This window comes from Crinia signifera, chromosome 2 (genome assembly GCF_055691185.1).
Source record: "Crinia signifera chromosome 2, ASM5569118v1, whole genome shotgun sequence".
In the NCBI taxonomy this organism is placed as follows: Eukaryota; Metazoa; Chordata; class Amphibia; order Anura; family Myobatrachidae; genus Crinia; species Crinia signifera.
This window is the reverse complement of record NC_139218.1, coordinates 336,820,585-336,844,204: the sequence shown is the minus strand read 5'-3', so window position 1 is coordinate 336,844,204 and position 23,620 is coordinate 336,820,585. Positions and strand designations below refer to the sequence as shown.

Sequence of the window (23,620 nt, the reverse complement as noted above, 5' to 3'; positions counted from 1 at the left end):
CGTGGGGGTGCATTTAACATTGTAAGCACACATTAGGGTGCTTATACAATTTTTAATCGCATTGCATTGTATGGCATTGTATGCCATACACAATGTCATACAATTTTAAAATTGTATGACATTGTACAATATCGCGCGATATCGCGTCGCATCGCATACCATCGCATGCCTTATGGTATGCGATGTGATGGGCGCCGCTATAATACACAAGTACCAAGGTCTGATAGTGGCTGACTCTAAGGGGAGGTTGGAGGCCAGATTTTTTTTTTTTTTTTAACTCTATGTATTGATTTCCAAAGAGAATACCTGTAAATCAGACATGAATTGCAATAGCCAACATAAATGCAATTTACACAAAGAAAGGAATATCTTGAAAATGACAGACCATCATTCATAAATATTAGTTTCCAAAATATTGTGTACTTGAGTAGACTAATACAGTGGTTCTCAACCTCAAGTACCCCCAACAGTTCATGTTTTGTAGGTCTCCACACAGTGCATCACAGGTGAAATAATTAGCTCCACCTGCAAACTTTGAAAATGTGCCAGTGATTGGGATCGAATCAGGATCGAATCAAATGCAGTAGCGCACGCAGGGGGGGTTTCTGAGTACCCAGAAACCCCCCCCCCAGGAGTCTAAGGACCCTAGGCTGAAAGCTGAGGGCCACCTCTTTCCATGGGTATAAGAATTTTAAAAATCGGCCCTTGGGAACCGGAGATATCTGACTTCAAAGCAGTGGTCCCCATCCAAGCCTATTAATTGCTCTTCCCAGTCAGATATTTCAGGTTCTGTCTCACTTAGAGTTTTTCTGAGGATATATTCCAAAAGCTGTGACTCTCCCCCTTTGATAGATACTAGTAGCTTGTCACTACTGTTCCAAAAATCAGAGATATCAGCCTTCCAGCAGCTGGTTACTGCTCCAGCTCCACACACCTGGTATGTAGTTTTATATTCTCGTTGGCAGATTGCTCTGCCTCCTGAACTCTGATCCCCTAGTGCCCAATAGTATTTGGTAGGGGGGATTCTCTAGTTTTTAATTCCATTAAAATCTAAGATATCTATTTCCGTGAACTGGAGATATCTGCAGTCAAGCAAGCTGTCCTCCCACCAGAAAATTATGAATAATAAGCCCACTCCTCTATACACCCCTCCTCTGTATATTAAACATCCTCTACCACCCTGGAAGTTATGTATCAGGGCCCTTTCATTCAGCCCAATGCCCCCTTCTCCCACCCCATCTCCCACCATCTGTGCAGTAAAGGGGTAATTAGTGGAAATTACTGATCCAGGCCCTACATGCTGAGCAGTTGATATAATACCACCTGGGGCAAAGCTTACCCCACCCCTACCGCTGGAGGATCGGTAAGTGCCCCAATACATTGCTATGCCCAGGGATCTACACTGCTGTTGATGCCCCTGTATGTATGTATATATATATATATGTATGTATGTATGTATGTATATATATATATATATATATATATATATATATTTTTTTTTTTTCTTAAATTATTATTATTTATATACATTTGGCCTATCTATAATACTTTAACTGACCCGGCATATACTGGGTCAGCTAAGTGTCCATCTCCGTGCTTTGCTCCGCCCCTCTGGAAACCCCCTTCTGAAAATCCTGCGTTTGCCACTGAAATGGTACGCAAAATACATTCGAATTGACCATATACTACAGATCTGTACTTTATAATGTAGTCTTTGTTGACATGACTATTTTTCTATTCCATTTACACTACACGGGAGCGCGCATTGGGATCGATTCTGCATCGAATGTAGAAAAACCATTTGATGCGCATACGATTTTCTATTTGATTTTGCTTCTACAAGCAAAATCAAATAGAAAAATAGTGCATATCTCACCGTGTGTACCCTCTATAAGTCATGCAATCGCATACGTCCCAACATGACCCTCTCCAGGAGGGACACAATGCTCTGCTCCTGCAATTCTCTCTTGATGTATGATTACCATCACCTGTGTTGAAGCACCTATCTCATCAATAAACCTGTTCAAAACAGGTGATGGTTATCATACATGAGAGGGAAGTCCAGGAGTAGAGCATTGTGTCCCTCCTGGAGAGGGCAATGTTGGGAGGTATGCAATCTTGATGCCCGCAGTTAACCTCCATTTACCTGGAAACAGGTTTTTAGTTATTTCCATTATATCTTATTTTAATTTATTATATGTTTCATGTACTTTGTGATTGAATACATTTAGAGTTTTTTTGCTGCTATTTATGACCTGTTTTTATATATTAGCAATGATTTCTATGCAGTGCTGTCCGGTTGCATCATAAGATGTATGTTATTTTCCTACCCTCCTATGTGCCCCTATTCAGACAAAAGTCCGTCTTGCCAGATTTCTTCACAGTGCCTGATGCAACATTGTGGCTGGGTCAGGGAATAAATGCACTTGCTGATGTCTACACCAAGGGGGTAGATTTAAAGCAATTTCAAGAATAAGCAAATATTTCACACAAATGTTTTTTCTCTGTTTTTCTTTAAATACTTGCCGATGTCACACGATGCCAACCACGTTCCCTGTGCCTGAGGTCAACTTAAAGGGATACCCTATTAAGGTCGACATGCATTGGGTCGACCACTGAAGGTCGACATGCCTTAGGTTGACACCTGAAATAGGTCGACATGCCTAAGGTCAACAGGGTCGGAATGTCCGCACAAGCATTAGGTTGACAATTGGAAGGTCGACATGAGTTTCTCACGGGTTTTTCTGAGCCGACAGGCGTTATTTCATGCCCTACCATCCACTATAGCATGGTGGGAGAATAAAATAGTGTGCCGAGCGTAGCCAGTCACCGTGCCCAAAGCATGGTGAGTGCAGTGAGCCATGTAGGGGGTGCAGTACACTTAGACGGTGCCCATGTCGACTGTGTCTACATTCGACCCAATTTTTTTAAATTCATGTCGACCTATTGATTGTCCAGTTTCCCATGGTCAATCTAATGCTTGTGTCGAAATTAGCCATGTCAACCTATTTCAGATGTCGACCTAAGGCCTGTTGACCTTCAGTGGTGGACTCAATGCATGTCCATCTAAATTGGGTCCACTAAATAACCCATGCTCACCTTGAAAACCCCTGGCAGGAAATACACCTTTGCAGAAGTCAGCAGTGGCTTAGCCTGGTCATCACACTTCTACTGTACATAAACCCCGGATGACATTGATGAGGAAGGAGACGGTCTCCTTCCTCATCTGGCCTCTATTACTGCACCACAGGATGCGTATTTACCAACACAGAATCTGTTACACATCACCCCCAATTTATTAATGTGCGTTCAGGTTTACGCAATAAATGATAATTTTGGAAAAAATTGTATTAATTATATATTTTCTATATAGCGAAGTAAAAAAAATGACCTACTTATTGGGTTATTCTGCTTAATGCTTTTATTCATATTTTCAATAAAAACAACCTTGTGTCCACTTTACGTCTTTAGATGAAATGTGACGATGAAGACCTATCTATTATTCTTAGTTACCAAAGACAGAGAACAATTCTTTAAGTAAAAATAAGCTCTTGTAAAAAAAGAGAGAACTCTCTGTTACCTGTTTCACGGTTTGGCTGTACTCCTCTTGAGATTCAATATCAGGAAGCGGGGTCTGAAAGAAGAAAGATAATCTTCATTATATTATAGAAAAGGCCAGAAACAGATCACTGTCGGGGGTTAAAGAGGACAGCGGTGGAGTCAAGTTCTATAGACTGAACTCCTAGGAGATGTTTTTAAGAAACTTATCCTAAGAAACTTAACCTATGTTCTCTGGAATGAACACGCAGTGTAGAAGCAGTTGGACGAACAATAATGATGTGTTTGTATTAAGAGTACTAACATTACCCTAAAAATAAAATGTATAAAACAGAACATATAAAGATTTCAGTATTTGGGATATACAAATGTTATATGGATGAGTTTGGAAGAAAAGTAGTATAAGACAGTCTGCTCAACGCTAAAATATTGATATCGTTCTAAGTAGGAGCATTAATATTAATGCCAGTCTGATAATGAAATTATTTGGAAACAGACTCTGAACATTCGGCAGAAGTGCAGAGACTGACTGTGGGCCTATGTGCTAATTCCGCTTACGCATCTCTGTATGCAGCGGCTGTGTGAACTGATGCTAAATCCGCAGGAAGCGTCTTAAATAAGTAGATGTTCACTAAAGGTGCGTACACACTAGGCTATAATACAAACAATAACGCTCATTTTGGCCCTTTTGAACAATATCGTCTGCTGTGTACCCTCAATATCATTATGGATGTGTGCTTCTGCGGATTGTTAAAAACCCTCTGTCGTCTGAACATGCCGTTCAATTTGACTATATGTTCCATGACTGCATGTTTATTAGGTGGCTGGGTAACGTCACTGAATGATATCATTAATGATACTAGTCATAAAGCCCGTCCGAAGGATCCTGTGATCCTGTGAACATTTAAAGGAATGAGCTGATGCAGCAGTCACAGCATGTCTCCAACTATTCACCTTCCCTTTCCAATCACAGCAGGGCAGGAGCTGCTGCAGTAGCCAGAGCAAGTCTCCAACTATCCTTATACCCTACCAAACCACAGCAGCGCAGAAGCTGCTGCAGCAGTCACAGCAAGTCTTTGACTATCCCCCTACCCTTGCCAACCAGAGCAGAGCAGAATAATTCTGCAGCAGCAAGAGCAGGTCTCTAACTACCCACCTTCCATTCCCAACCACAGCAGGGCAGAAGCTGCTGCAGCAGCCAGAGTTAGTCTCCAACTATCCACCTTCCCTTCCCAACCACAGCAGGGCAAAAGCTGCTGCAGCAGCCAGAGCAGGTCTCCAACTATCCACCTAGCCTTCCCAACCACAGCAGGGCAGAAGCTTCTGTAGCAGGCACAGCAAATCTCCAACTATCCCCCTACCAATGTTCCCTCTAATTTTATGAAGGCTGTGTGCGGCAAAAGATTATGGCTGTGCAACTTTGGAAGGAAATTAAAATTTTTGTGCGTCACTGGAAAATGACAAAAAATGACATTCAGCATTTGTGTTAACTTTACTTCAAAATTATATTAAACATTTAAACATTCAAAACACAGCACACAATGTAGTTAATGGGTGAAACACACATTAATTGAGTCCACAACTGCAAAAAGGGACCACTGCTGCTTTGTGCACTCTGTTGTAATGTCTGTGCGCACGCTCATCGAGTTGTGTGTGCGTGCACGTGCGCACAGCTTAGAGGGAACACTGCCCCCTACCCTTCCCAACCACAGCAGGGCAGAAGCTGCTGCAACAGCCAGAGCAGGTCTCTAGCTATCCTCCTTTTCATCCACAGCAGGGCAGAAGCTGCTGCAGCAGCCAGAGCAATTTACCAACTATCCCTCTACCCAACTACAGCAGAGCAGAAGCTTCTGCAGCAGGTACAGTAAGTCTATCACTATCCACCTACCCTTGCCAACCACAGCAGGGCAGGAGCTGCTGCAGCAGGTACAGAAGGTCCCAAAAACTCTCAATGAATAAAAACAATCAAGAGAAAGAACTGACTGGGGATGGATCTCACAATAATATCTACAGTGTTTGATTCACAGACCGCTCTGCCGATGAATTGACTATTAATTTCAGTTTGTCAAAAGTTTTGTAAAGTAAAAATGTTTTTCATCTAATGGACCTTTATAGGCCTTTAAGGGTCCATTTAAGAGAGTCTGTTTATTGTGTTGTATTCAGAAAGTCATAAGCTTTCCAACACAACATTTAACAATGCATGAAAACAACAGAAAGAGTGTGGACCCTTATTACAGCACCCTTAAGGGCTCATCTGATTAACTTAGATTGTCCCTTAAGATGATAAGGTAGGTAAGTTTGAAGACGATAAGTTAAAGCGTTCGAGAGTTATCGTGGAACATCCATAGAAAACACACACAAACATTGTTCATTTATACTTATGTAGATTGTGCAGTTTGTATGCACTATATATTATTTTTATTATTAACAGTTTCTTATATATGTAAAAACTGTAGCGATTTACAGAGTATATATCAGACCCTGCCCCAGTGTAGCTTACAATCTATATTCCCTACCACATGTACACGCACAAACAGACATTCTAGGGTTAATTTGCTGGGAGCCAATTATCCTACCAGTATATTTTTGGATTGTGGGAGGAAACCAGAGTACCCGGAGGAAACCCACGCAAGTATGGGGAGAATATACAAACTCCGTACAGTTAGGGCCATGATGGGAATCAAACCCATGACCTCAGCGCTGTGAGGCAGTAATGCTAACCATTACACCATCCGTGATGCCCCAATATGGACTATAGAGCATTCTGTGATGCTTCCTGTCGCTACCCCCAAATACCAGCCCAGTGCCAGATTAAGCCTTCGGGGGGCCCGGGGCACTTTAGACAGGGGGGCCCCCTTGCACTTGTCATTACTTGGCGCACACTGCATGGGGGAATATTACACTGTCAAAACACAGAGTAAAGGCAGTATAAACTTGGTCAATGGGTAACTTCAGGGGATATATATATAGAGAGAGAGAGAGAGAGAAAGGGACACACTCTCCAGTTTGTTAAATGCAAATTAAAAAGCTGTGCATTTAGTGCTCCAAAAGTACTAAATACACAGCTTTTTAATTTGCATTTAACAAACTGGAGAGTGCATCCTTTTTTCTCTATATACATGGACTCTTTTTGTGTTCTGGATGTCACCCTAGGAGTTGATTTTGAGTTGGATGACGACGGGCCTAATAAAAGGTCCGAAACGTTGCAAAGCACCTGTTTGACGTGATGAGCCTTTTTTGATTGAGTGCCGGAGTTTGTATGTATATTTGCACCTTCCGTGGTCCGGGCACCGCAAGCTGAGACAAGGAGAGTCAGTGCCGGCTATTCGCAATATATATATATATATATATATATATATATATATATATATATATATATATATATATATATATATATATATAGGATCCCAGTGTAGGTGCAGCACTCCAAATATGCACGATGACGGTAGGTAAAGGAATAGCTTTTATTTGCTGCAACGTTTCGATGCTACGCAGGCATCGTTTTCAAGCAGAATGTCACACACCTAACATACACACATACCTTATATAAGCACCTTGTGTTTCGGCGCCGGCCGGGCCCGGAGGCACCGTGCGTGCGGCGCAGGTCTGTGACGTCAGCGGCATCCGCCGTACTGACGATCAGGCCTCTGATAGGAGGTGCACCCGTCACCATGACAATAGAGACAAACAGTTCATACAAATTGGCAGACAACTTAAACAGCAAGGATAATATAGAAATGCATAATCTCAAGCAATAATGCAACACATGGTTATATACAATAAGCTTTAGAGAGAATAGCAGGAACGAACGATCATAACGGCATTATCTTATAATAACGTGGAAATACCCGTATACTCATTAAGGCCGTGGGGGGCAACAGTACCAAGTCTGATAATCCACCTCGCCTCACACCTAAGTAACGCTGCTCCCCTATCGCCTCCCCTCAGAGTTAGGGGTACGTGGTCAATCATTCTATAACTGATAGAGGTGACACTATGTTTGTGCAAGGCGAAATGGCATACGACAGGCTGGTCACTGGAGCCTGATATCAGGGCCTTTTTAATAGCGGATCTGTGGGCTGCCATACGCTCCTTGAAGGCACGTTCTGGTAGACAGTGTGGGTGGTATTACATGATAAGGTGTGTCGGATGTGCAATTTCTGTCCCGTCCTAGGATGACAAAACATGGGGCCAGGTATCAGGTATTGACAGGTTACGCATGGACATCGCACACAACCCATTTTGCGTGTGGTACGAGTTAGTTTAGCAGGAGCAGCATCAGACTTAACCAGGATATCCTTGAGATTTCTAGAGCGTTTATAGCTGGTCAGAAGTCTGGCGTTCTGTACACCTACATCTGGGTCGCTTTGTACAAGAGGCCAGTGTGTTTTGGTAATTTGTTTAATTTGGACCTATATATATATATATATATATATATATATATATATATATATATATATATATATATATATATATAGTGGTGGGCAACAATTAAAAATTTTAATCGCGATTAATCGCATTAAATTTTTGCGATTAACTGCGATTAATCGCATTTTTAGGCACAAAGGTGCTGCTTACCTACAATCTCGTAGCCAAGAGTTCCATGCTAGTTGGCAGGGGTGATTACAGGCTTGTTGCCATGGGGGGATTGCATGCTTGTTGTCATAGGGGGTTCCATGTTCGTTGCAAGGGGTTCCATGCTCGTTGCCAGGGGTGATTACATGCTCTTTCCATGCTTGCTACACATATGCTCCCACTGTACCAAATATGTCCCCATGGTGCCAAATATGCCCCCATTGTGCGCAAAGGTATGCCCCCACTGTGCGCACAGGTATGCCCTCACTGTGCCAGCAGCACAACTAACCTTGCTTGTTGCACCAGCAGGAGGGAAGAGAGTCCAGTGTCCCCCTGCTGGCTGGCTAGTGGTCGCCTCCGTCGGCATCGCAGCTGCTTCCCTTCAAGCTCTGAGCTGAGGGAAGGAGAGCACACACAGCTCGGCGTGCGTCTCCCCTCACTTCCCTCCCTGTGACAGACAGGGCCGTCAGCAAATCAAAGCTCTGATTGGCTGATGGCCCAGTCAGTCACAGAGATACACGGTGAGGGGAAGGAGAAGCGCACGATGCGCTCTCCTCACACCATAACTTAGAAGGGAACTAAGCGGGCAGCAGTGGCGGGCAATGGAGGGAGGGAGAGAGGAACGGGCAGGAGGGCAGGTGACGGGTTGCAGTGGTCGAGCCACCTGCATCGCTGCCGACGGGTTGGCGACCACTGCGCTAGAGGTACAGAAGTACTTCTAGTGTGTCTTCTCTCTGGCGGCAGCCATTTTTGGAGAGGCGCAGGGTCTCTGTATTGCTGTCAGAGACTCTGCGCCTTTGCGATGCTACTACCCTGCCACCGGGCGCCGCCCCCCCCCCCCCCCAGCGTTAACGGCGTTAAAAGATTTAATCTGCGTTAAGGTGCTGGTGCGTTAACGCGTTATTAACGTGTTAATGTGCCCAGCAATAATATATATATATATATATATATATATATATATACACACACACACACATACACACATACATACATACATACCACATGAAAAGCCTGTGTTTGTCCCTCTGCACCTTACTCTGTAGGAGACCTCACAGTCCCAGTGCTGCCTCTGAATAAAAACCCTCCCATGACTAGGCTGCTGCTGCTGTTATCCATGGGCCTGAGAAGCATGTAATGAGCTCCACCAATCAGCGCTCAGCACAAACGTCTCAGCCACTGCCCTTTGGTGCAAAGTGTCATGGGACTTAGTCAACTCCCAGTAATGCACTGCACACTTGGCTCCCAATGCTCAGCACCATTAATCATTGTCACATTGGCAGATAGGTGAAGCTTCAGCACTACCCCACTCCCATGCACAGAGGGGGGCCCAGGGGCACTGACCCCTTGTGCCACCATTATAATTCGGCCCTGTACCAGACGCATGACAATTATGAAATTGTGTGTGTGTGTGTGTGTGTGTGTGTGTAGAGGCCAACCAGCACCAGGGGCCCCTGAGGACTAAGGGGCCCATGCTGCCACAGTTTGGCTTATTGTGAACTTTGGTTGGAGTGAAGGAGAGGGCCCAAATTATATTTTTGACCTAAGTCTGTCTCTAAAACACACTGAATAATATGGTAACACTATGCAAATTAAAAATCACCAACATAAATATAGGGGCATCTGTCTAGATTCACATTTGGAAGTTATAAAACAGCCTTACAATGGCCTGTGCTTCCACCAGAGACAGCAAAATAATAGTAATATACCATTGGTCTGCAAAATTGTTCTAGTAATACAACATTTCTAATGCGCAGAATATAATGAATTCTGAAAGGGATTACTCAGAAAACATAGATGAACAATGCTCTGCCCACTGCAGTACATAGGACCAGGGGCATTTACGGAGAGGGCACATATGTATCTGGCTTTGAACATGCGTCTCTGGGAACATTGCCCGCAAAATATTACCAGGGACATCACTATGGCACATGTTCAAATCTCCAGGAAAATGTGCTATATTACTGGTTATTTCTGTCTGCTGCACCGATCGACACAGGACCCGGAGAGGTAAGTATAATTATATGGGTGCAAGATGACTGGTGGGGGCCCCATTTGATCCAGGGCCCTTGTGCACCTAACATCCTGCACCCATTATAGACACACCAATGCATAGGACGGTGCATGAAATAACACATAATAAGGTTACAATAGGTATCAGCATCATTTGATTTGATGTAATGTATATCTTATTGGACTGCAGAGGTCTTGGGTAGAGGCAGCTCAAACAGCAGAAATAATATTTATGGTTTTGGGAGAACATTGGGAATATACTGTAAAACACATAGGGAAAACAATGTTTTCAGATACCATTAGCATATTTACAAGATCAATAGGTCAAGTTACATTTGTTTATGTATTGTTGACTTTAAACAATGAGAGAATTAACAAGCAGATGTCTCAAATTGTGTTAATTTACGGAATTTAAGCGACATACATGATTTTAATTCCATTAAACATCCCAACATCTTATGTGTCCCTTTAGCATGTAAAACTTTAGCTTATATCAGGGGTTCCCAACCGGTGGTACGCGTACCCCTGGGGGTACGCGTCCACCCGCTCAGGGGTACGCGGTGGCCCTGCCTGTAATGGCGGCTGTCAGCAGGGGTCAGGAGTTGCCGGGGACGGGTTGCCAGGGAGTCCGCATTGGCACTGCCTATAATGGCAGTGGACAGGGGGACGGGTTGGCGGGGAGTCGGGACAGGTTGCCGGGAGGGTATGCGCCGCAGTGTCATGGTGGCGTGGTCGCAGAGATGCTGGGTTACCGTGGAGACGGAGGCAGAGGCTGACCTGAAGCTGCAGCGTGTCACTTCCGCCCTCATCTGCAGGTATCAGGGCGGCTCCTAGGAAGCTCCTCGGCGGCATGGATAGCAGCGTGAATGGGGGCATTTTTCTAATCTACAAGCACTGGTAACTATATTTAAAACATATTATTTTATTTTTACTGACAGAACACACGGTTGGACGTTTGGGAATTAACCCCTCTGCTGCCATCTGCAATCCAGCAGGATGTACTAAAAGGAATGACAGTCTGGTCTTCTGAAAAGGAATGCCAATTGACTATAATGGTAGAAAATGACATTTATATGTATATTTCTGAAATTATTAAACATATCAACTATATTTTTGGTACACATCTTGCTAAGACCATTACATGGAATGACGCCCTTTGATATTTTATCCCATTATAGTCAATTGGCATTCCGTTTTAACAGCAGACCAGACTGTCATTCTACTGTCATTCCTTTTACTACGTCCCATTCATGATTCTCTCCTTCCCCATGATTATACTATATTCTCTGTGCCTACCACACATAGAACACTCGGCTTGGACACTTGGGAATTAACCCCTCTGCACCAGCCCTCCTGCTGCCATCTGCAATCCAGCTCTATGCTTGGGTGGGGGTGATTTAACACGAGGGGGTACTCATAAATGAAAAGCCTAATCAAGGGGTACAGGAGACAAAAAAGGTTGGGAACCACTGGCTTATATAACTAAACCTGAAATAAAGACTCGGAGACATAGGTTTGGCAGAAATTGTTAACTGATTTATTTATCGAAATATTTTAAGCTAGATTGATTATTTAAATTAGATTAATTAACTAATGGTGGCCAAGAAAGAACGGCTACTAACTATAACTCCACCCCAACTATAAACGTAACTGGCCTAACTGAAAACAAGCAGTATCCAACTCCACCCAACTGCATTGACTACACAGCCAGCCGGGTGGGGTCGCTGTCCCCAAACGGGTGATTCAGCGAAGGCCTAAGTCAATGAGAGGTGAGTGCACCGAAAACAAGCCATAAACGTAAACATCAACACGTAATGTGAGATAAATTGATTAAACCTGCCGTTCTTTCCTGCCTATAAGCTAACGCGATGAAACCCACCACCCTCAGTAGAGCAAAAGGGAAGGGAGGGCGGGGAATTCTGCAGGAAGAAGAGGAAGTCTCCTCCTCTTCCTGCTATAGTTATTCTCAGTCAACCAGCCAGACCTATGTCCCTATTGGATCCCCGAGTCACATGCCTCCCAGTGTGACACACATATGGGGATGCTTAATTCACTCCATGTCTATTGCTGGCATTACGTTACTCTTCTAAGCGATCTGACCAGATTGCTTAGAAATGAAGCATGGATTGCTCTGTGTGTATGGCCCCGAGCGATGGCGATGCTAAGTCCCGCACTTCACTATTGACTGCAGACAGAGCTGGATTAAGGCTCCGGGGGGGCCCAGGGTACTTAAGACAAAGGGGGCCCGAACACACACTACATACATATACACACAAACATACACACATACACAAACAAACACACACACTGCTGTGAAAGTCGATTTGCATATACACCTCAATAGAATGTTATGGCCGCCATTTTGGTTCACAGAGTTACATAAATGGAGTATAGGAACCAGGGGAAATAATTATGCGAACCCCGTGCGCAGCCATACTAATAGACATAAATTAATTTCCCACATGCACAAATAATAAAATACTGTATAAATATATGGTTTAAATTCGCTACGCATATCATAAATAGTAAAACACGATTTCCCCTTTACATATTTCGCATCTGTGTGTTCCGTCTCTCATGCGCAGCGCTCCGGTTCTTGTATAAAAGTGCGTGACATGTACCAGCCAAAAGTTATGGACCAAATACATATATATTGTTTTACATTGCCATGAGGACAGTATATTTGAAAGATTCAGATCTAATAGGATTGCACAGCTTGACTTCTATACCTATGACGAAGCCTGTGTACAAAAGAGACAGCTGTGCATTCTACTGTACCAATCAAGGAGAAGCGAAACCTGACCTCTTGGCCAGTAGAGAACTTTAGGTACTCTTTACCTAGAAGGGCGCCAGCGATTGAAATCGCGGTCGTCGGGGGTAAAAATCGCGGTCATCGCGGTCATCGCGGGTAAATCGGGATGGCCGCGATGCCCGCGATGACCGCGATTTTCCCATAGGGAACAATGTTAAAACGGCAGATTGACCGCGATTTTACTGTTAAATGCCTCAATGGACCCGATTTGGGGCCAAATAGGCCAAATTAACCCTTAAATGTCCCCCCAAATTTTTAACGCCACCCCACGATCCACGCCAACCCGAAGCGTGGCGAGCGCAGTGAGCCCGCGAGGGGCGGCGGTACGCGTCCTCCGACCTTTTCATGCCCTACTATCCACTAGGGCGTGGTGTGAGAATATAATAGTGTGGCGAGCGCAGCGAGCCACCGAGCCCGAAGCGTGGCGAGCGCAGCGAGCCCCGCGAGGGGACGCGGATACCTTCACAGGTAGACGCGTCCCCTCGCGGGCTTCACAGGTGTCCGCCTCGCCACGGACACCTGTGAAGCCCGCGAGGGGACGCGCATAACTGTGAAGGTATCCGCGTCCCCTCGCGAGGCTCGCTGCGCTCGCCACGCTTCGGGCTCGGTGGCTCGCTGCGCTCGCCACACTATTATATTCTCATAGAAAGAAGGTAGGCGGCGCTAAAGGACACTGAGAACACACAATTTTGTGTAAAAGTACAAATTTAATTAACAATAATCATAATAAACATTTATAAAACTGAAAGCACCGGCCGGTGACTTGAAAGGTTAAGAAAACCTATTGGTGCATAAGCAACTATCTTATAATATCTCCAGGTGTAATAGATGCAATTTGCATAGCCCGGCAGAGATTATATTCGTATCTTCATATAAAGCACATATATTATTGTAAAGCTTTATCAACAGTTGAAGCACATATATTATTGTTGCAAGGCTTTATCAACAGTTGAAGCAGGCATAGGGTTAGTAATTGGCAGTCTTTTGTGCAAAGTGATGTTAGTCTGATAACAGAGGCTTAAATAGCATTTTAAGCAGACATACTTCTGTTAGGCACAATCAGGGGTTAATTTCCGGCCAGATATTATAACTCAGTCATTAGAGCCACATGCAAAGCTTGAAGGTGTTAGAAAGCTTGTAAATGAATAGATGCAAAAATAAGTATACTTATGCTCCGTTTTGTAATCCACTGTTAGGGGAGTTTATTCAGTCGCCCACGCCTGGAGAGGGTTCACGGCTGCTTGCGTTGTCAGCCTTGTCTCCGAACACGCTGCTCCGGCTTCCGGGTCTCCCAGCAGGGTACTTTCAGAGTGTCAAATGACAAGCTAGGGTTTTCCTGTGACGCGTTTCCCCGCCTCTTGGAGTATCAGCGGCTTCCTCTGAGGAATTAGATATTGTTTTGTATTGTATAGTGATCTGTGTTAGGACTCCCGGGCTCATGGGTGCATGGAGGGGCCTATCGCTCGTATCCGCCTTGAGAAAGGCAGTGTTTACAGCATTTGCACAGTCCCGGGAGAACCTCGGTTCGCGGATCACACAGTAAGGCCACAAAAGCAAGGTACAAAGCGCACCTTTATTTCATATTAACAGTACATGAAAACCATAACCACACCACTAACACTACACAATACAGGTAGCCTACAATATACACAGCACACACTAACTATATCAGAACCACACAAAGGTGAACACCTCCCCTTCCCTTCCACAGTCAATAGTCACCTTGGGCAGTCTCTGAGCTGAGGCTGGTGGGGCCTTGGTGAGGGGGGAATGCGGAACCCCAGCGGAGGTACGGGCTCCACTGAGCCAAGGCCGATGCCCGCTGCCGGTCCTGCAGGTGATGAATCCCAGCCGCTTGGCCTGTGGGTGCCGTCGGGGTGCTGGCACGCTGGAGGCAACCGCTGGCTGTGGTATGGGGTCCACTGCGCCAGGGCCGACTGCCCACTGCTGGTCCTGCAGGTGATGAATCCCAGCCGCTTGGCCTGTGGGTGCCGTCGGGGTGCTGGCCCGCTGGATGCAACCGCTGGCTGTGGTATGGGGTCCACTGCGCCAGGGCCGACTGCCCACTGCTGAAGTTCTGGTGGGGTCTGGAGGGAACTCAGCTTCCTCCCCTGGGATCCTGCCTCGCCGGGTCAGGGATCCTGGATGGATGCAGAAAGTTTAACCCAGAGCTGCTGTGTCAGCCCCTTTTATTCTTGAGTTCTGCGACCGGATTGGTCGTTGCTTGAATCCTGAGATGTAAATGCCCCTGAGTCCTGTGTAGGGATTGGCTGAGGCCGGAGCCCTGGAAACTGGTTGTTCTCTGGGACTCTCTGGCCCCCTGCTGGTCTGGTGCCGGCCAGTCTATAACAAGTCCCCGGGGAGAACAAAAGGCCAGGAACCATTGCTGATAAGGGGCGGCCCAGGTGTGAAGTCAAAACAGACCATGTTGTGGATTGCAAGGTCTCAGTCTATTCAACTGGCTGATGCTTCCTGTAGGAGAAAGGGGGGATGAGATAAGGCATTTCCTGCTGGATTCAGACACCCTTAGAGAAATAGTACAGTTTCAGGCCTGCAAAGGTCTGGTAGTCACTGGGCGCTGTTTAGGAATAGCTGGGTGCCTGCCCCCCTGTGTTGGGGTGCAAGCACGGTAGGCCTTTAGGGGGGCTACCCATTGACGAACTGGGGTGGGGCATCCGAAGGTTCGTCACAGTCCTCCCCCTTCCTAAACCCGGTCGGAGGGGCTGGCTCTTGGATCAGGGCCAGTCGGGAGGATCGGGGCCAGTGGTTTCCTGGGAGCGGGATCCGGCTCCTCCTGTCGGGACAGTCCATCCGCATTGGCGTGGTCCTTCCCCTTTTTGTGAGAAATAGAAAAATTATAAGCTTGGAGGGCAAGGCTCCACCGTAGTAGCCTCCCGTTCTCTCCAGACGTTTTTTGAAGCCAGCTCAGGGGGTTATGGTCGGTCAGGACAGTGAACTCCTTCCCATAAAGATATGGTTGGAGCTTCTTTAGGGCCCACACAATGGCCAGGCATTCCTTTTCGATGGTGGCATAGGCCTTCTCTCGCTCCACCAGTTTCCGGGACAGGTACACTACGGGGTGGTCTCGGCCATCTGCCCCTACTTGGCTTAAGACGGCCCCCAGCCCATGGTCTGAGGCATCAGTCTGAACCAGGAACCGTTTGTCAAAGTCGGGGGTGGCTAGCACGGGGGAGCTGGCTAAGGCCAATTTGAGTTGGGAGAAGGCATGGTCACAGGGGGCTGTCCACGCTATCTGTTTGGCGTGTTTCTTTTTAGTCAAGTCGGTCAGGGGCTGGGCTATGGTACTGTATTGGGGTACAAACTTTCGGTAGTACCCCGCAGTCCCCAGGAAGGCGCGGACCTGCTTCTGGGAGGAAGGCCGGGGCCAGTTTAGAATGGCCTCTACTTTAGCGGGCTCCGGGCGCAGCTGCCCGCCTCCCACTCGGTGTCCTAGGTATTGGACCTCAGCCATTCCCATGTGGCATTTGTCGGGGCGGATGGTGAACCCGGCTCGCTGGATCCGGGTCAGCACCTCCCTAACGTGAGTCAGATGCTCCTCCCAGCTGTCACTAAAGATAGCTATGTCGTCCAGGTAGGCGTGGGCAAACTCCTGGCACCCCTCCAGCATGTTATCCACTGTGCGCTGGAAGGTGGCAGGGGCATTCTTCATCCCAAATGGCAGCATCGTGAATTCGAAGAGGCCACAGGGGGTGGTGAATGCAGAGCGCTCCTGTGCTCCGCTGGATAGGGGTATTTGCCAATACCCTTTGCTCAAATCCAGGGTGGACACATAGCGGGCCCCACCTAATCTGTCCAACAGCTCATCCATTCGTGGCATGGGATACGCATCGGTCACCGTTACCTCATTGAGCTTCCGGTAATCCACGCAGAACCGGGTGGTACCATCTTTCTTCGGCACCAGCACCACCCCGGCTGCCCAGGGGCTACGGGAGGGGACTATTACTCCAAGTTGCAGCATCTCTTCTATTTCGGCCCGGACCTGTCTCAATACTTCCGGGGTTATTCTGTACGCCGCCTGTCGGCAAGGTTTGGCCTCCCCGGTGTCCACATTGTGGGTGGCCAGTGGGGTGCAGCCCGGACGGCAGGTGAACTGGGCTTCATGCTCCCGGAGCACCTCCCCCAGTTCCTGCTGCTGTTGGGGTTCCAGCTGGGCGCCTATCTGCACTGCCTCAATGCCCTGGTTTTGTCGAGCTACCTCTAGCAGGTCAGGGAGGGGGTCTAGCTCGGTCTCACCCATGGGTGGGCAGCACACCACCATCGCCCCTATGTGCCTCTCCACGTACCCCTTAAGCCGGTTTATGTGGAAGACGCGGCATTGCCGGCCCCCTTTGTCTAGGGATACTAGGTAAGAGACGGGACCTTTTCTCTCCATGACGGTGTAGGGACCTGCCCACGTGGCCTGGAGCTTGTTATGCTTCACCGGTATCAGGACCATCACTTTCTGCCCCGGGACCATTTCCCGGAGGCGAGCATGCTGGTCATACCATCCTTTTTGTTTGTCCTGGGCCTGGATTAGGTTCTCTCTGGCTAAGCCCATCACCCGCTTCAGTCGCGCCTGCAGTTGTTCAACGTACTGCAGAACCGGCTGTTCTGGGTCTCGGAAGGTCCCTTCCCACCCTTCCTTGACTAGGTCGAGGGGTCCCCGTACTGAGTGGCCATACAACAGCTCAAAGGGGGAGTAGCCGGTAGACTCTTGTGCCACCTCTCGGTAGGCAAACAGGAGTTGCGGCAGCGCCTTCTCCCAGTCCTTCCCCTCTGAGTGGACGTATGCTTTGAGCAGGGACTTGAGGGTCCCATTGAACCGTTCGCACAACCCATTGGTTTGGGGGTGGTAAGCGGTGGTCCGGAGAGCCCTCACCCCCCACTTCTCCCACAGGGTCTTCACTAGCTCTCCCTGGAATTGGGACCCCTGGTCTGTGAGCACCTCCTGGGGGTACCCCACTCTGCTGAAGATGTCCACCAGGGCCTGTACCACGTGCTCCGCATCTATGGAGGCGAGAGCCACTGCCTCAGGGTACCGGGTGGCCACATCTACCAGAGTGAGGATGTACTTTTTGCCGGACCGACTGGGCACCTTAAGGGGGCCTACAAGGTCTATCGCTACCCTTTTGAATGGCTCCCCTATGATGGGCATGGGCAACAAGGGGGCTTTGGTTGGGGCGCCGGCTAACCGCTGGCAGGTGTCACAAGAGGCGCGGTACTCTTTTACCGCCCGTGACACCCCCGGCCAGAAGAAGTTCTTCACTAGCCGGTTCCGTGTCTTACGGGTGCCCAGGTGGCCGGCGGCCGGGATGTCATGGGCCAGGGCTAGGAGCTCGGGTCTATAGGCTGCGGGGACTATCAGTTGTTTGGGTGAGGTGCCGGGCCCCAGGTCAGGCCTTATGGGGACTATCCTATACAGCAGCCCCTTTTCCCAGACTATACGATTCCCTCCCCGGTCCAGGCCCCCCTGTTCGGCGGCCCGGCGCAACTCGGCCAATGAGGGATCCGTAGCCTGGGCCTTCCTAAACTTCTCTCGGTCGCCCTCCCCCAAGTCAGGAACAGTCGGGAGGTCATGGTTACTTGGTTCACTCACCCTCTCAGGACCGGGGCCTTGTTCCAGGGTTGCACGCCAGGACGGCGCCTGGGTTGGTGTCGGGATCCGTAGTCGGGGGTTCGGGTCTCCCCTCCCTACTCCCCGAGTTTGGCTTCTGGTAACGGGTTGCACAAAATGGGTCACGAGTCCTTGCCCAAGGTCGTTACCTAAAATGACCTTGGCGGGCAGTCCGCTGAGCACGCCCACTTCTATGGTTCCTTGCCCGGCCTTCCAGTCCATTCGAACCCGGGCTACAGGAATGTCCCGCTCCTGGCCTCCTGCGGTGCGGATGGTCACTCGCTGTTGTTGCAGAAGGAGGCCGGGAGGGATTAGGTCGGGCTCCACCAGGGTTAGAGAAGCTCCAGAGTCTCTGAGTCCAGTTACTTCCCGTCCCTCGACCCATACTGGCTGCATGTGTCCCCGCATGTTTTTCGGGGCAGGTGCCCCCGGGTCGCCTACCAGGTCCACGGCATAGACCCCCTCATTGTCCTCATCCCCATCGGTATATAGGTCCTCCTCCTCTTCACCGGGCCCCTTTGCCGGCTGCCCGTAGACAAGGGCTACGGGGGTGGGGCGGTCTTGACCCCGGGGACAGTTCCTCTGCAGGTGCCCCGGCTGTCCACAGCGGAAGCAGTCCCGAGGTCCAATTGGGGTTCGGGACCTGGGAATGGGTGGTGGGAAGTTGGCTGCCGGGGCTCTCGGGGGCTCCCACCGTGGGACCAAGGGTTTGGTAGGGGGCTTCCCTGGCGGGGAGCCCTGAATGGCTCGCCGTAGCCCGGTGGAGGGGGTAGAGAGCGTGTTCCTCCATCCCGAGCGGTTAGCCAGGAATTCGTCGGCTAGGCTGGCGGCCTTCCCCGGGCTGATGGGGTCGCGATCCGCCACCCACTCCCGGAGGTCCACGGGTAATTGGGCCAATAATTGTTCCATTACCATCAGATCCGCAATCTGCCCAGCGCTGGCCGCCTGCTTCCCTTCAGTCCACTTTCGGTAGAGGCTCTGCAGCTGTGAGCCATACTCCACGTAGGAACTACCTTCCTTCTTCCTAATACTTCGGAAGCGCTGGCGGTAGGTTTCAGCAGTGATCTGGAACCGGGCCAGTAGTGCCTTCTTCAGCTCGGCATAGTTCCCACAGGCCTGTACACTGAGTCCTTGGTAGGCTTCCAGGGCCTTCCCGGTCAGACTCGGCCCTAGGTACTTGGGCCAGTCCTCCGGACCTACCCGGTGGACTCCCATCAGGTTCTCAAACATCTGGAGGTGTGTGTCAATGTCCGTCTCGGCCTCCCGGAATGGAGGCACATCCCGGAACCCTAGGCGGGGCCCCCGGTGTCCCAGCGTGTCCAACGCTGCAAGGAGTTGGGCCGGGAGGGTATCCATCGCCGGCTGTGCAGAGGTCCCCGTGCCGGAGTCCTCCGCAGGACTTGTGGCAGTCTCGTCGTCGGGGCCGGCCGGATGGGTGCGTACCCACTCACCGAGCCGACCAATGAGGACTTCACGGGTGTCCGTATCCACAAAGGCGATGTCTTTGGACTGGCATAATACCTGCAGCTCTGGCTTGCGGGCCCTCCGGTAGGGATGTTCGCGCTCCTGTCGAGCCCGCTGCTCCTCATTCTCCTGCATTTTAGCCTGCTTAGGGTCTGGCTTACGTGTTCCCCCCTGTGTGGTTCTATACTATCAGGTTATGGGCTATTGTGCCAACAGAACCTGGCCGTATAACGATACGGGCCCCTGGTTCTGCCTGGTGTACAGGACTGTGTGATCCCCACTGCTTGCCACCAATTGTTAGGACTCCCGGGCTCATGGGTGCATGGAGGGGCCTATCGCTCGTATCCGCCTTGAGAAAGGCAGTGTTTACAGCATTTGCACAGTCCCGGGAGAACCTCGGTTCGCGGATCACACAGTAAGGCCACAAAAGCAAGGTACAAAGCGCACCTTTATTTCATATTAACAGTACATGAAAACCATAACCACACCACTAACACTACACAATACAGGTAGCCTACAATATACACAGCACACACTAACTATATCAGAACCACACAAAGGTGAACACCTCCCCTTCCCTTCCACAGTCAATAGTCACCTTGGGCAGTCTCTGAGCTGAGGCTGGTGGGGCCTTGGTGAGGGGGGAATGCGGAACCCCAGCGGAGGTACGGGCTCCACTGAGCCAAGGCCGATGCCCGCTGCCGGTCCTGCAGGTGATGAATCCCATCCGCTTGGCCTGTGGGTGCCGTCGGGGTGCTGGCACGCTGGAGGCAACCGCTGGCTGTGGTATGGGGTCCACTGCGCCAGGGCCGACTGCCCACTGCTGGTCCTGCAGGTGATGAATCCCAGCCGCTTGGCCTGTGGGTGCCGTCGGGGTGCTGGCCCGCTGGATGCAACCGCTGGCTGTGGTATGGGGTCCACTGCGCCAGGGCCGACTGCCCACTGCTGAAGTTCTGGTGGGGTCTGGAGGGAACTCAGCTTCCTCCCCTGGGATCCTGCCTCGCCGGGTCAGGGATCCTGGATGGATGCAGAAAGTTTAACCCAGAGCTGCTGTGTCAGCCCCTTTTATTCTTGAGTTCTGCGACCGGATTGGTCGTTGCTTGAATCCTGAGATGTAAATGCCCCTGAGTCCTGTGTAGGGATTGGCTGAGGCCGGAGCCCTGGAAACTGGTTGTTCTCTGGGACTCTCTGGCCCCCTGCTGGTCTGGTGCCGGCCAGTCTATAACAAGTCCCCGGGGAGAACAAAAGGCCAGGAACCATTGCTGATAAGGGGCGGCCCAGGTGTGAAGTCAAAACAGACCATGTTGTGGATTGCAAGGTCTCAGTCTATTCAACTGGCTGATGCTTCCTGTAGGAGAAAGGGGGGATGAGATAAGGCATTTCCTGCTGGATTCAGACACCCTTAGAGAAATAGTACAGTTTCAGGCCTGCAAAGGTCTGGTAGTCACTGGGCGCTGTTTAGGAATAGCTGGGTGCCTGCCCCCCTGTGTTGGGGTGCAAGCACGGTAGGCCTTTAGGGGGGCTACCCATTGACGAACTGGGGTGGGGCATCCGAAGGTTCGTCACAATCTGTATATCCTGTTATTTGCTTACATATTTCTGTAACCCCCTGTTGTCCGCTAGGGACCCAAATATATGGTTAAGGACTTTATACCCTTATTCCAGAATTTATACCGTCTCGACTATTATTCGCAATAAGCGGAAAGGTTTAAAGGAAATTATACCTGTTTTTTTTTACTTATAATTAAGTACTAAGTACTGCGAAAGGATACCAGCTTCTACAGATAAGGTTTGCTACATGGCGCTACGCTTTAGTTCGCCCGTAGTTAGGAAAAACTTATTATCCCTCGGTTTCATATTAATTAGACATTCACACTGCATACATACATACATACATACATGCATACATATATTGAATATACACAGCATACATACAGATACATGGAGTTTGTATGTGTGTGTGTGTGTGTGTGTATATATATATATATATATATATACTAGCTGAACCGCCCGGCGTTGCCCGGGAAAACCTTGGGGTTTCTTTATTTCCAAAATTGCTGAAAAATGCCATCTTACAATATACTGTGCCAAAGACCTAAGATTGTAATTTGTTATAGATTCCACCATAATGTTAGAATGTGTTTGCATTGATACTCAATGATTGCAATGAAATCAGGTGTGGTGTTGTTGTTTGAAACACAACGCTCCTGAGTTGATAACTTGTTGATGAATTCCACATCCACTCCTGAGATTTAGCACCTATGACATACCTTCCAACATCTGAGGGTCAGAAATCGGTACAAAATCAGAAAGGGACGTGGCCACACCTCCATTTCTATACTTTCAATGGTACAGTTTGTAGGGTGTGTAATTACAGGCGCTGAGTGCGAAGGGACCGGGGTGGACGTTACTTACCGCGCCATAATTAATTAAAAATGTAATGTAATGCACCACTGGGAATGGGTGCAATGGGCCAAATTCTTCCCTTCACCCGCCGGGCCAATCCACTGATCCAGCCATCACAATCATCAATGGTTGCATTGATAAGGTTTGGAGTGTAAGAAGTTGAAGAATAAGACTGAGAAAAAGAATTGCCATGTTATAAAGTGTACAATTTACTCAATAAATCGTGAAAAAAAAATGTAAGTGTACATACAGTAGAAGTACAATCAAGAAATGAAAGTAGGATTAAAAAATAAGTTCTGATTCAAACTGATAATTGTTTGGATGGGGTGGAACACATCTATAAGTGGGGGTATGGATATTGTGGGCATAATTGGTGTTTGTTACACCTACAGGGGGGCCCTCAATTGATGGGATTTTCAGTACAGTGTCACGGTCACAGTGTCACCATAGGGGGATTCCCAATTGGGGTCCAGGTGGTCTTTTAGGGACCCTTTACAATCTTGTACGTCTCTTCTCCTTGAGCTTACGGTCTCCCTTAATGATAGTCAATCACTGAGGGAGACCGTAGGCTCCAGGAGATTGTAAAGGGGTCCCTAAAAGACCACCTGAACCCCAATTGGAAATCCCCCTACGGTGACACTGTAGTGAAAATTTCTCATCAACTAGGGACCCCCTGTAGGTGTACCAAACACCAATTATGCCCACAATATCCATACCCCCTCCACCTATAGATTTGTTTCGCAACCCACCGCCATCCAAACAATTATCAGTTTGAATCAGAATTTATTTTTTTAACCCTACATTCATTTCTTGATTGTACTTCTATGTACACAAATTTTTTTTTTTACGATTTATTGAGTAAATTGTACATTGTACACTATAACGTGACAAATCTTCATCTCAGTCTTATTCTTCAACTTCTTACACTCATAACATTCAAATAAATGCATGCAGCGCTCATGCCCATCGACCAAACATTATCTATGAACCAAAAGAGTCTAAGAAACCATTAAGGCAGAGCAGTGCCTGATATCCAACTGACTAACAGGGTGAGTGCAGTGTACCCACTTTGTATTGATGAATGGGTGCATTGGCCAGGACAAAGATTTCTCAATGCAACTGGCCAGGGAGCGCAGTGACAGGCTGGAGGACTGGAGAGACGGATATGGGGAACAAAGTAG

The 23,620-nt window shown here is 48.4% G+C and overlaps 1 protein-coding gene across 1 annotated transcript in view; it reads right to left on the bottom strand.

Moving 5' to 3' along the window:
• Positions 1–23,620, bottom strand: part of RAPGEF3 (Rap guanine nucleotide exchange factor 3) — a 116,158-nt gene that overhangs the window by 56,952 nt on the left and 35,586 nt on the right. The window contains exon 2 of the mRNA XM_083169512.1: positions 3,581–3,634. Within this exon, the coding sequence (XP_083025638.1) occupies positions 3,581–3,634 (54 nt within the window). The remainder of the gene's footprint in view (positions 1–3,580; positions 3,635–23,620) is intronic.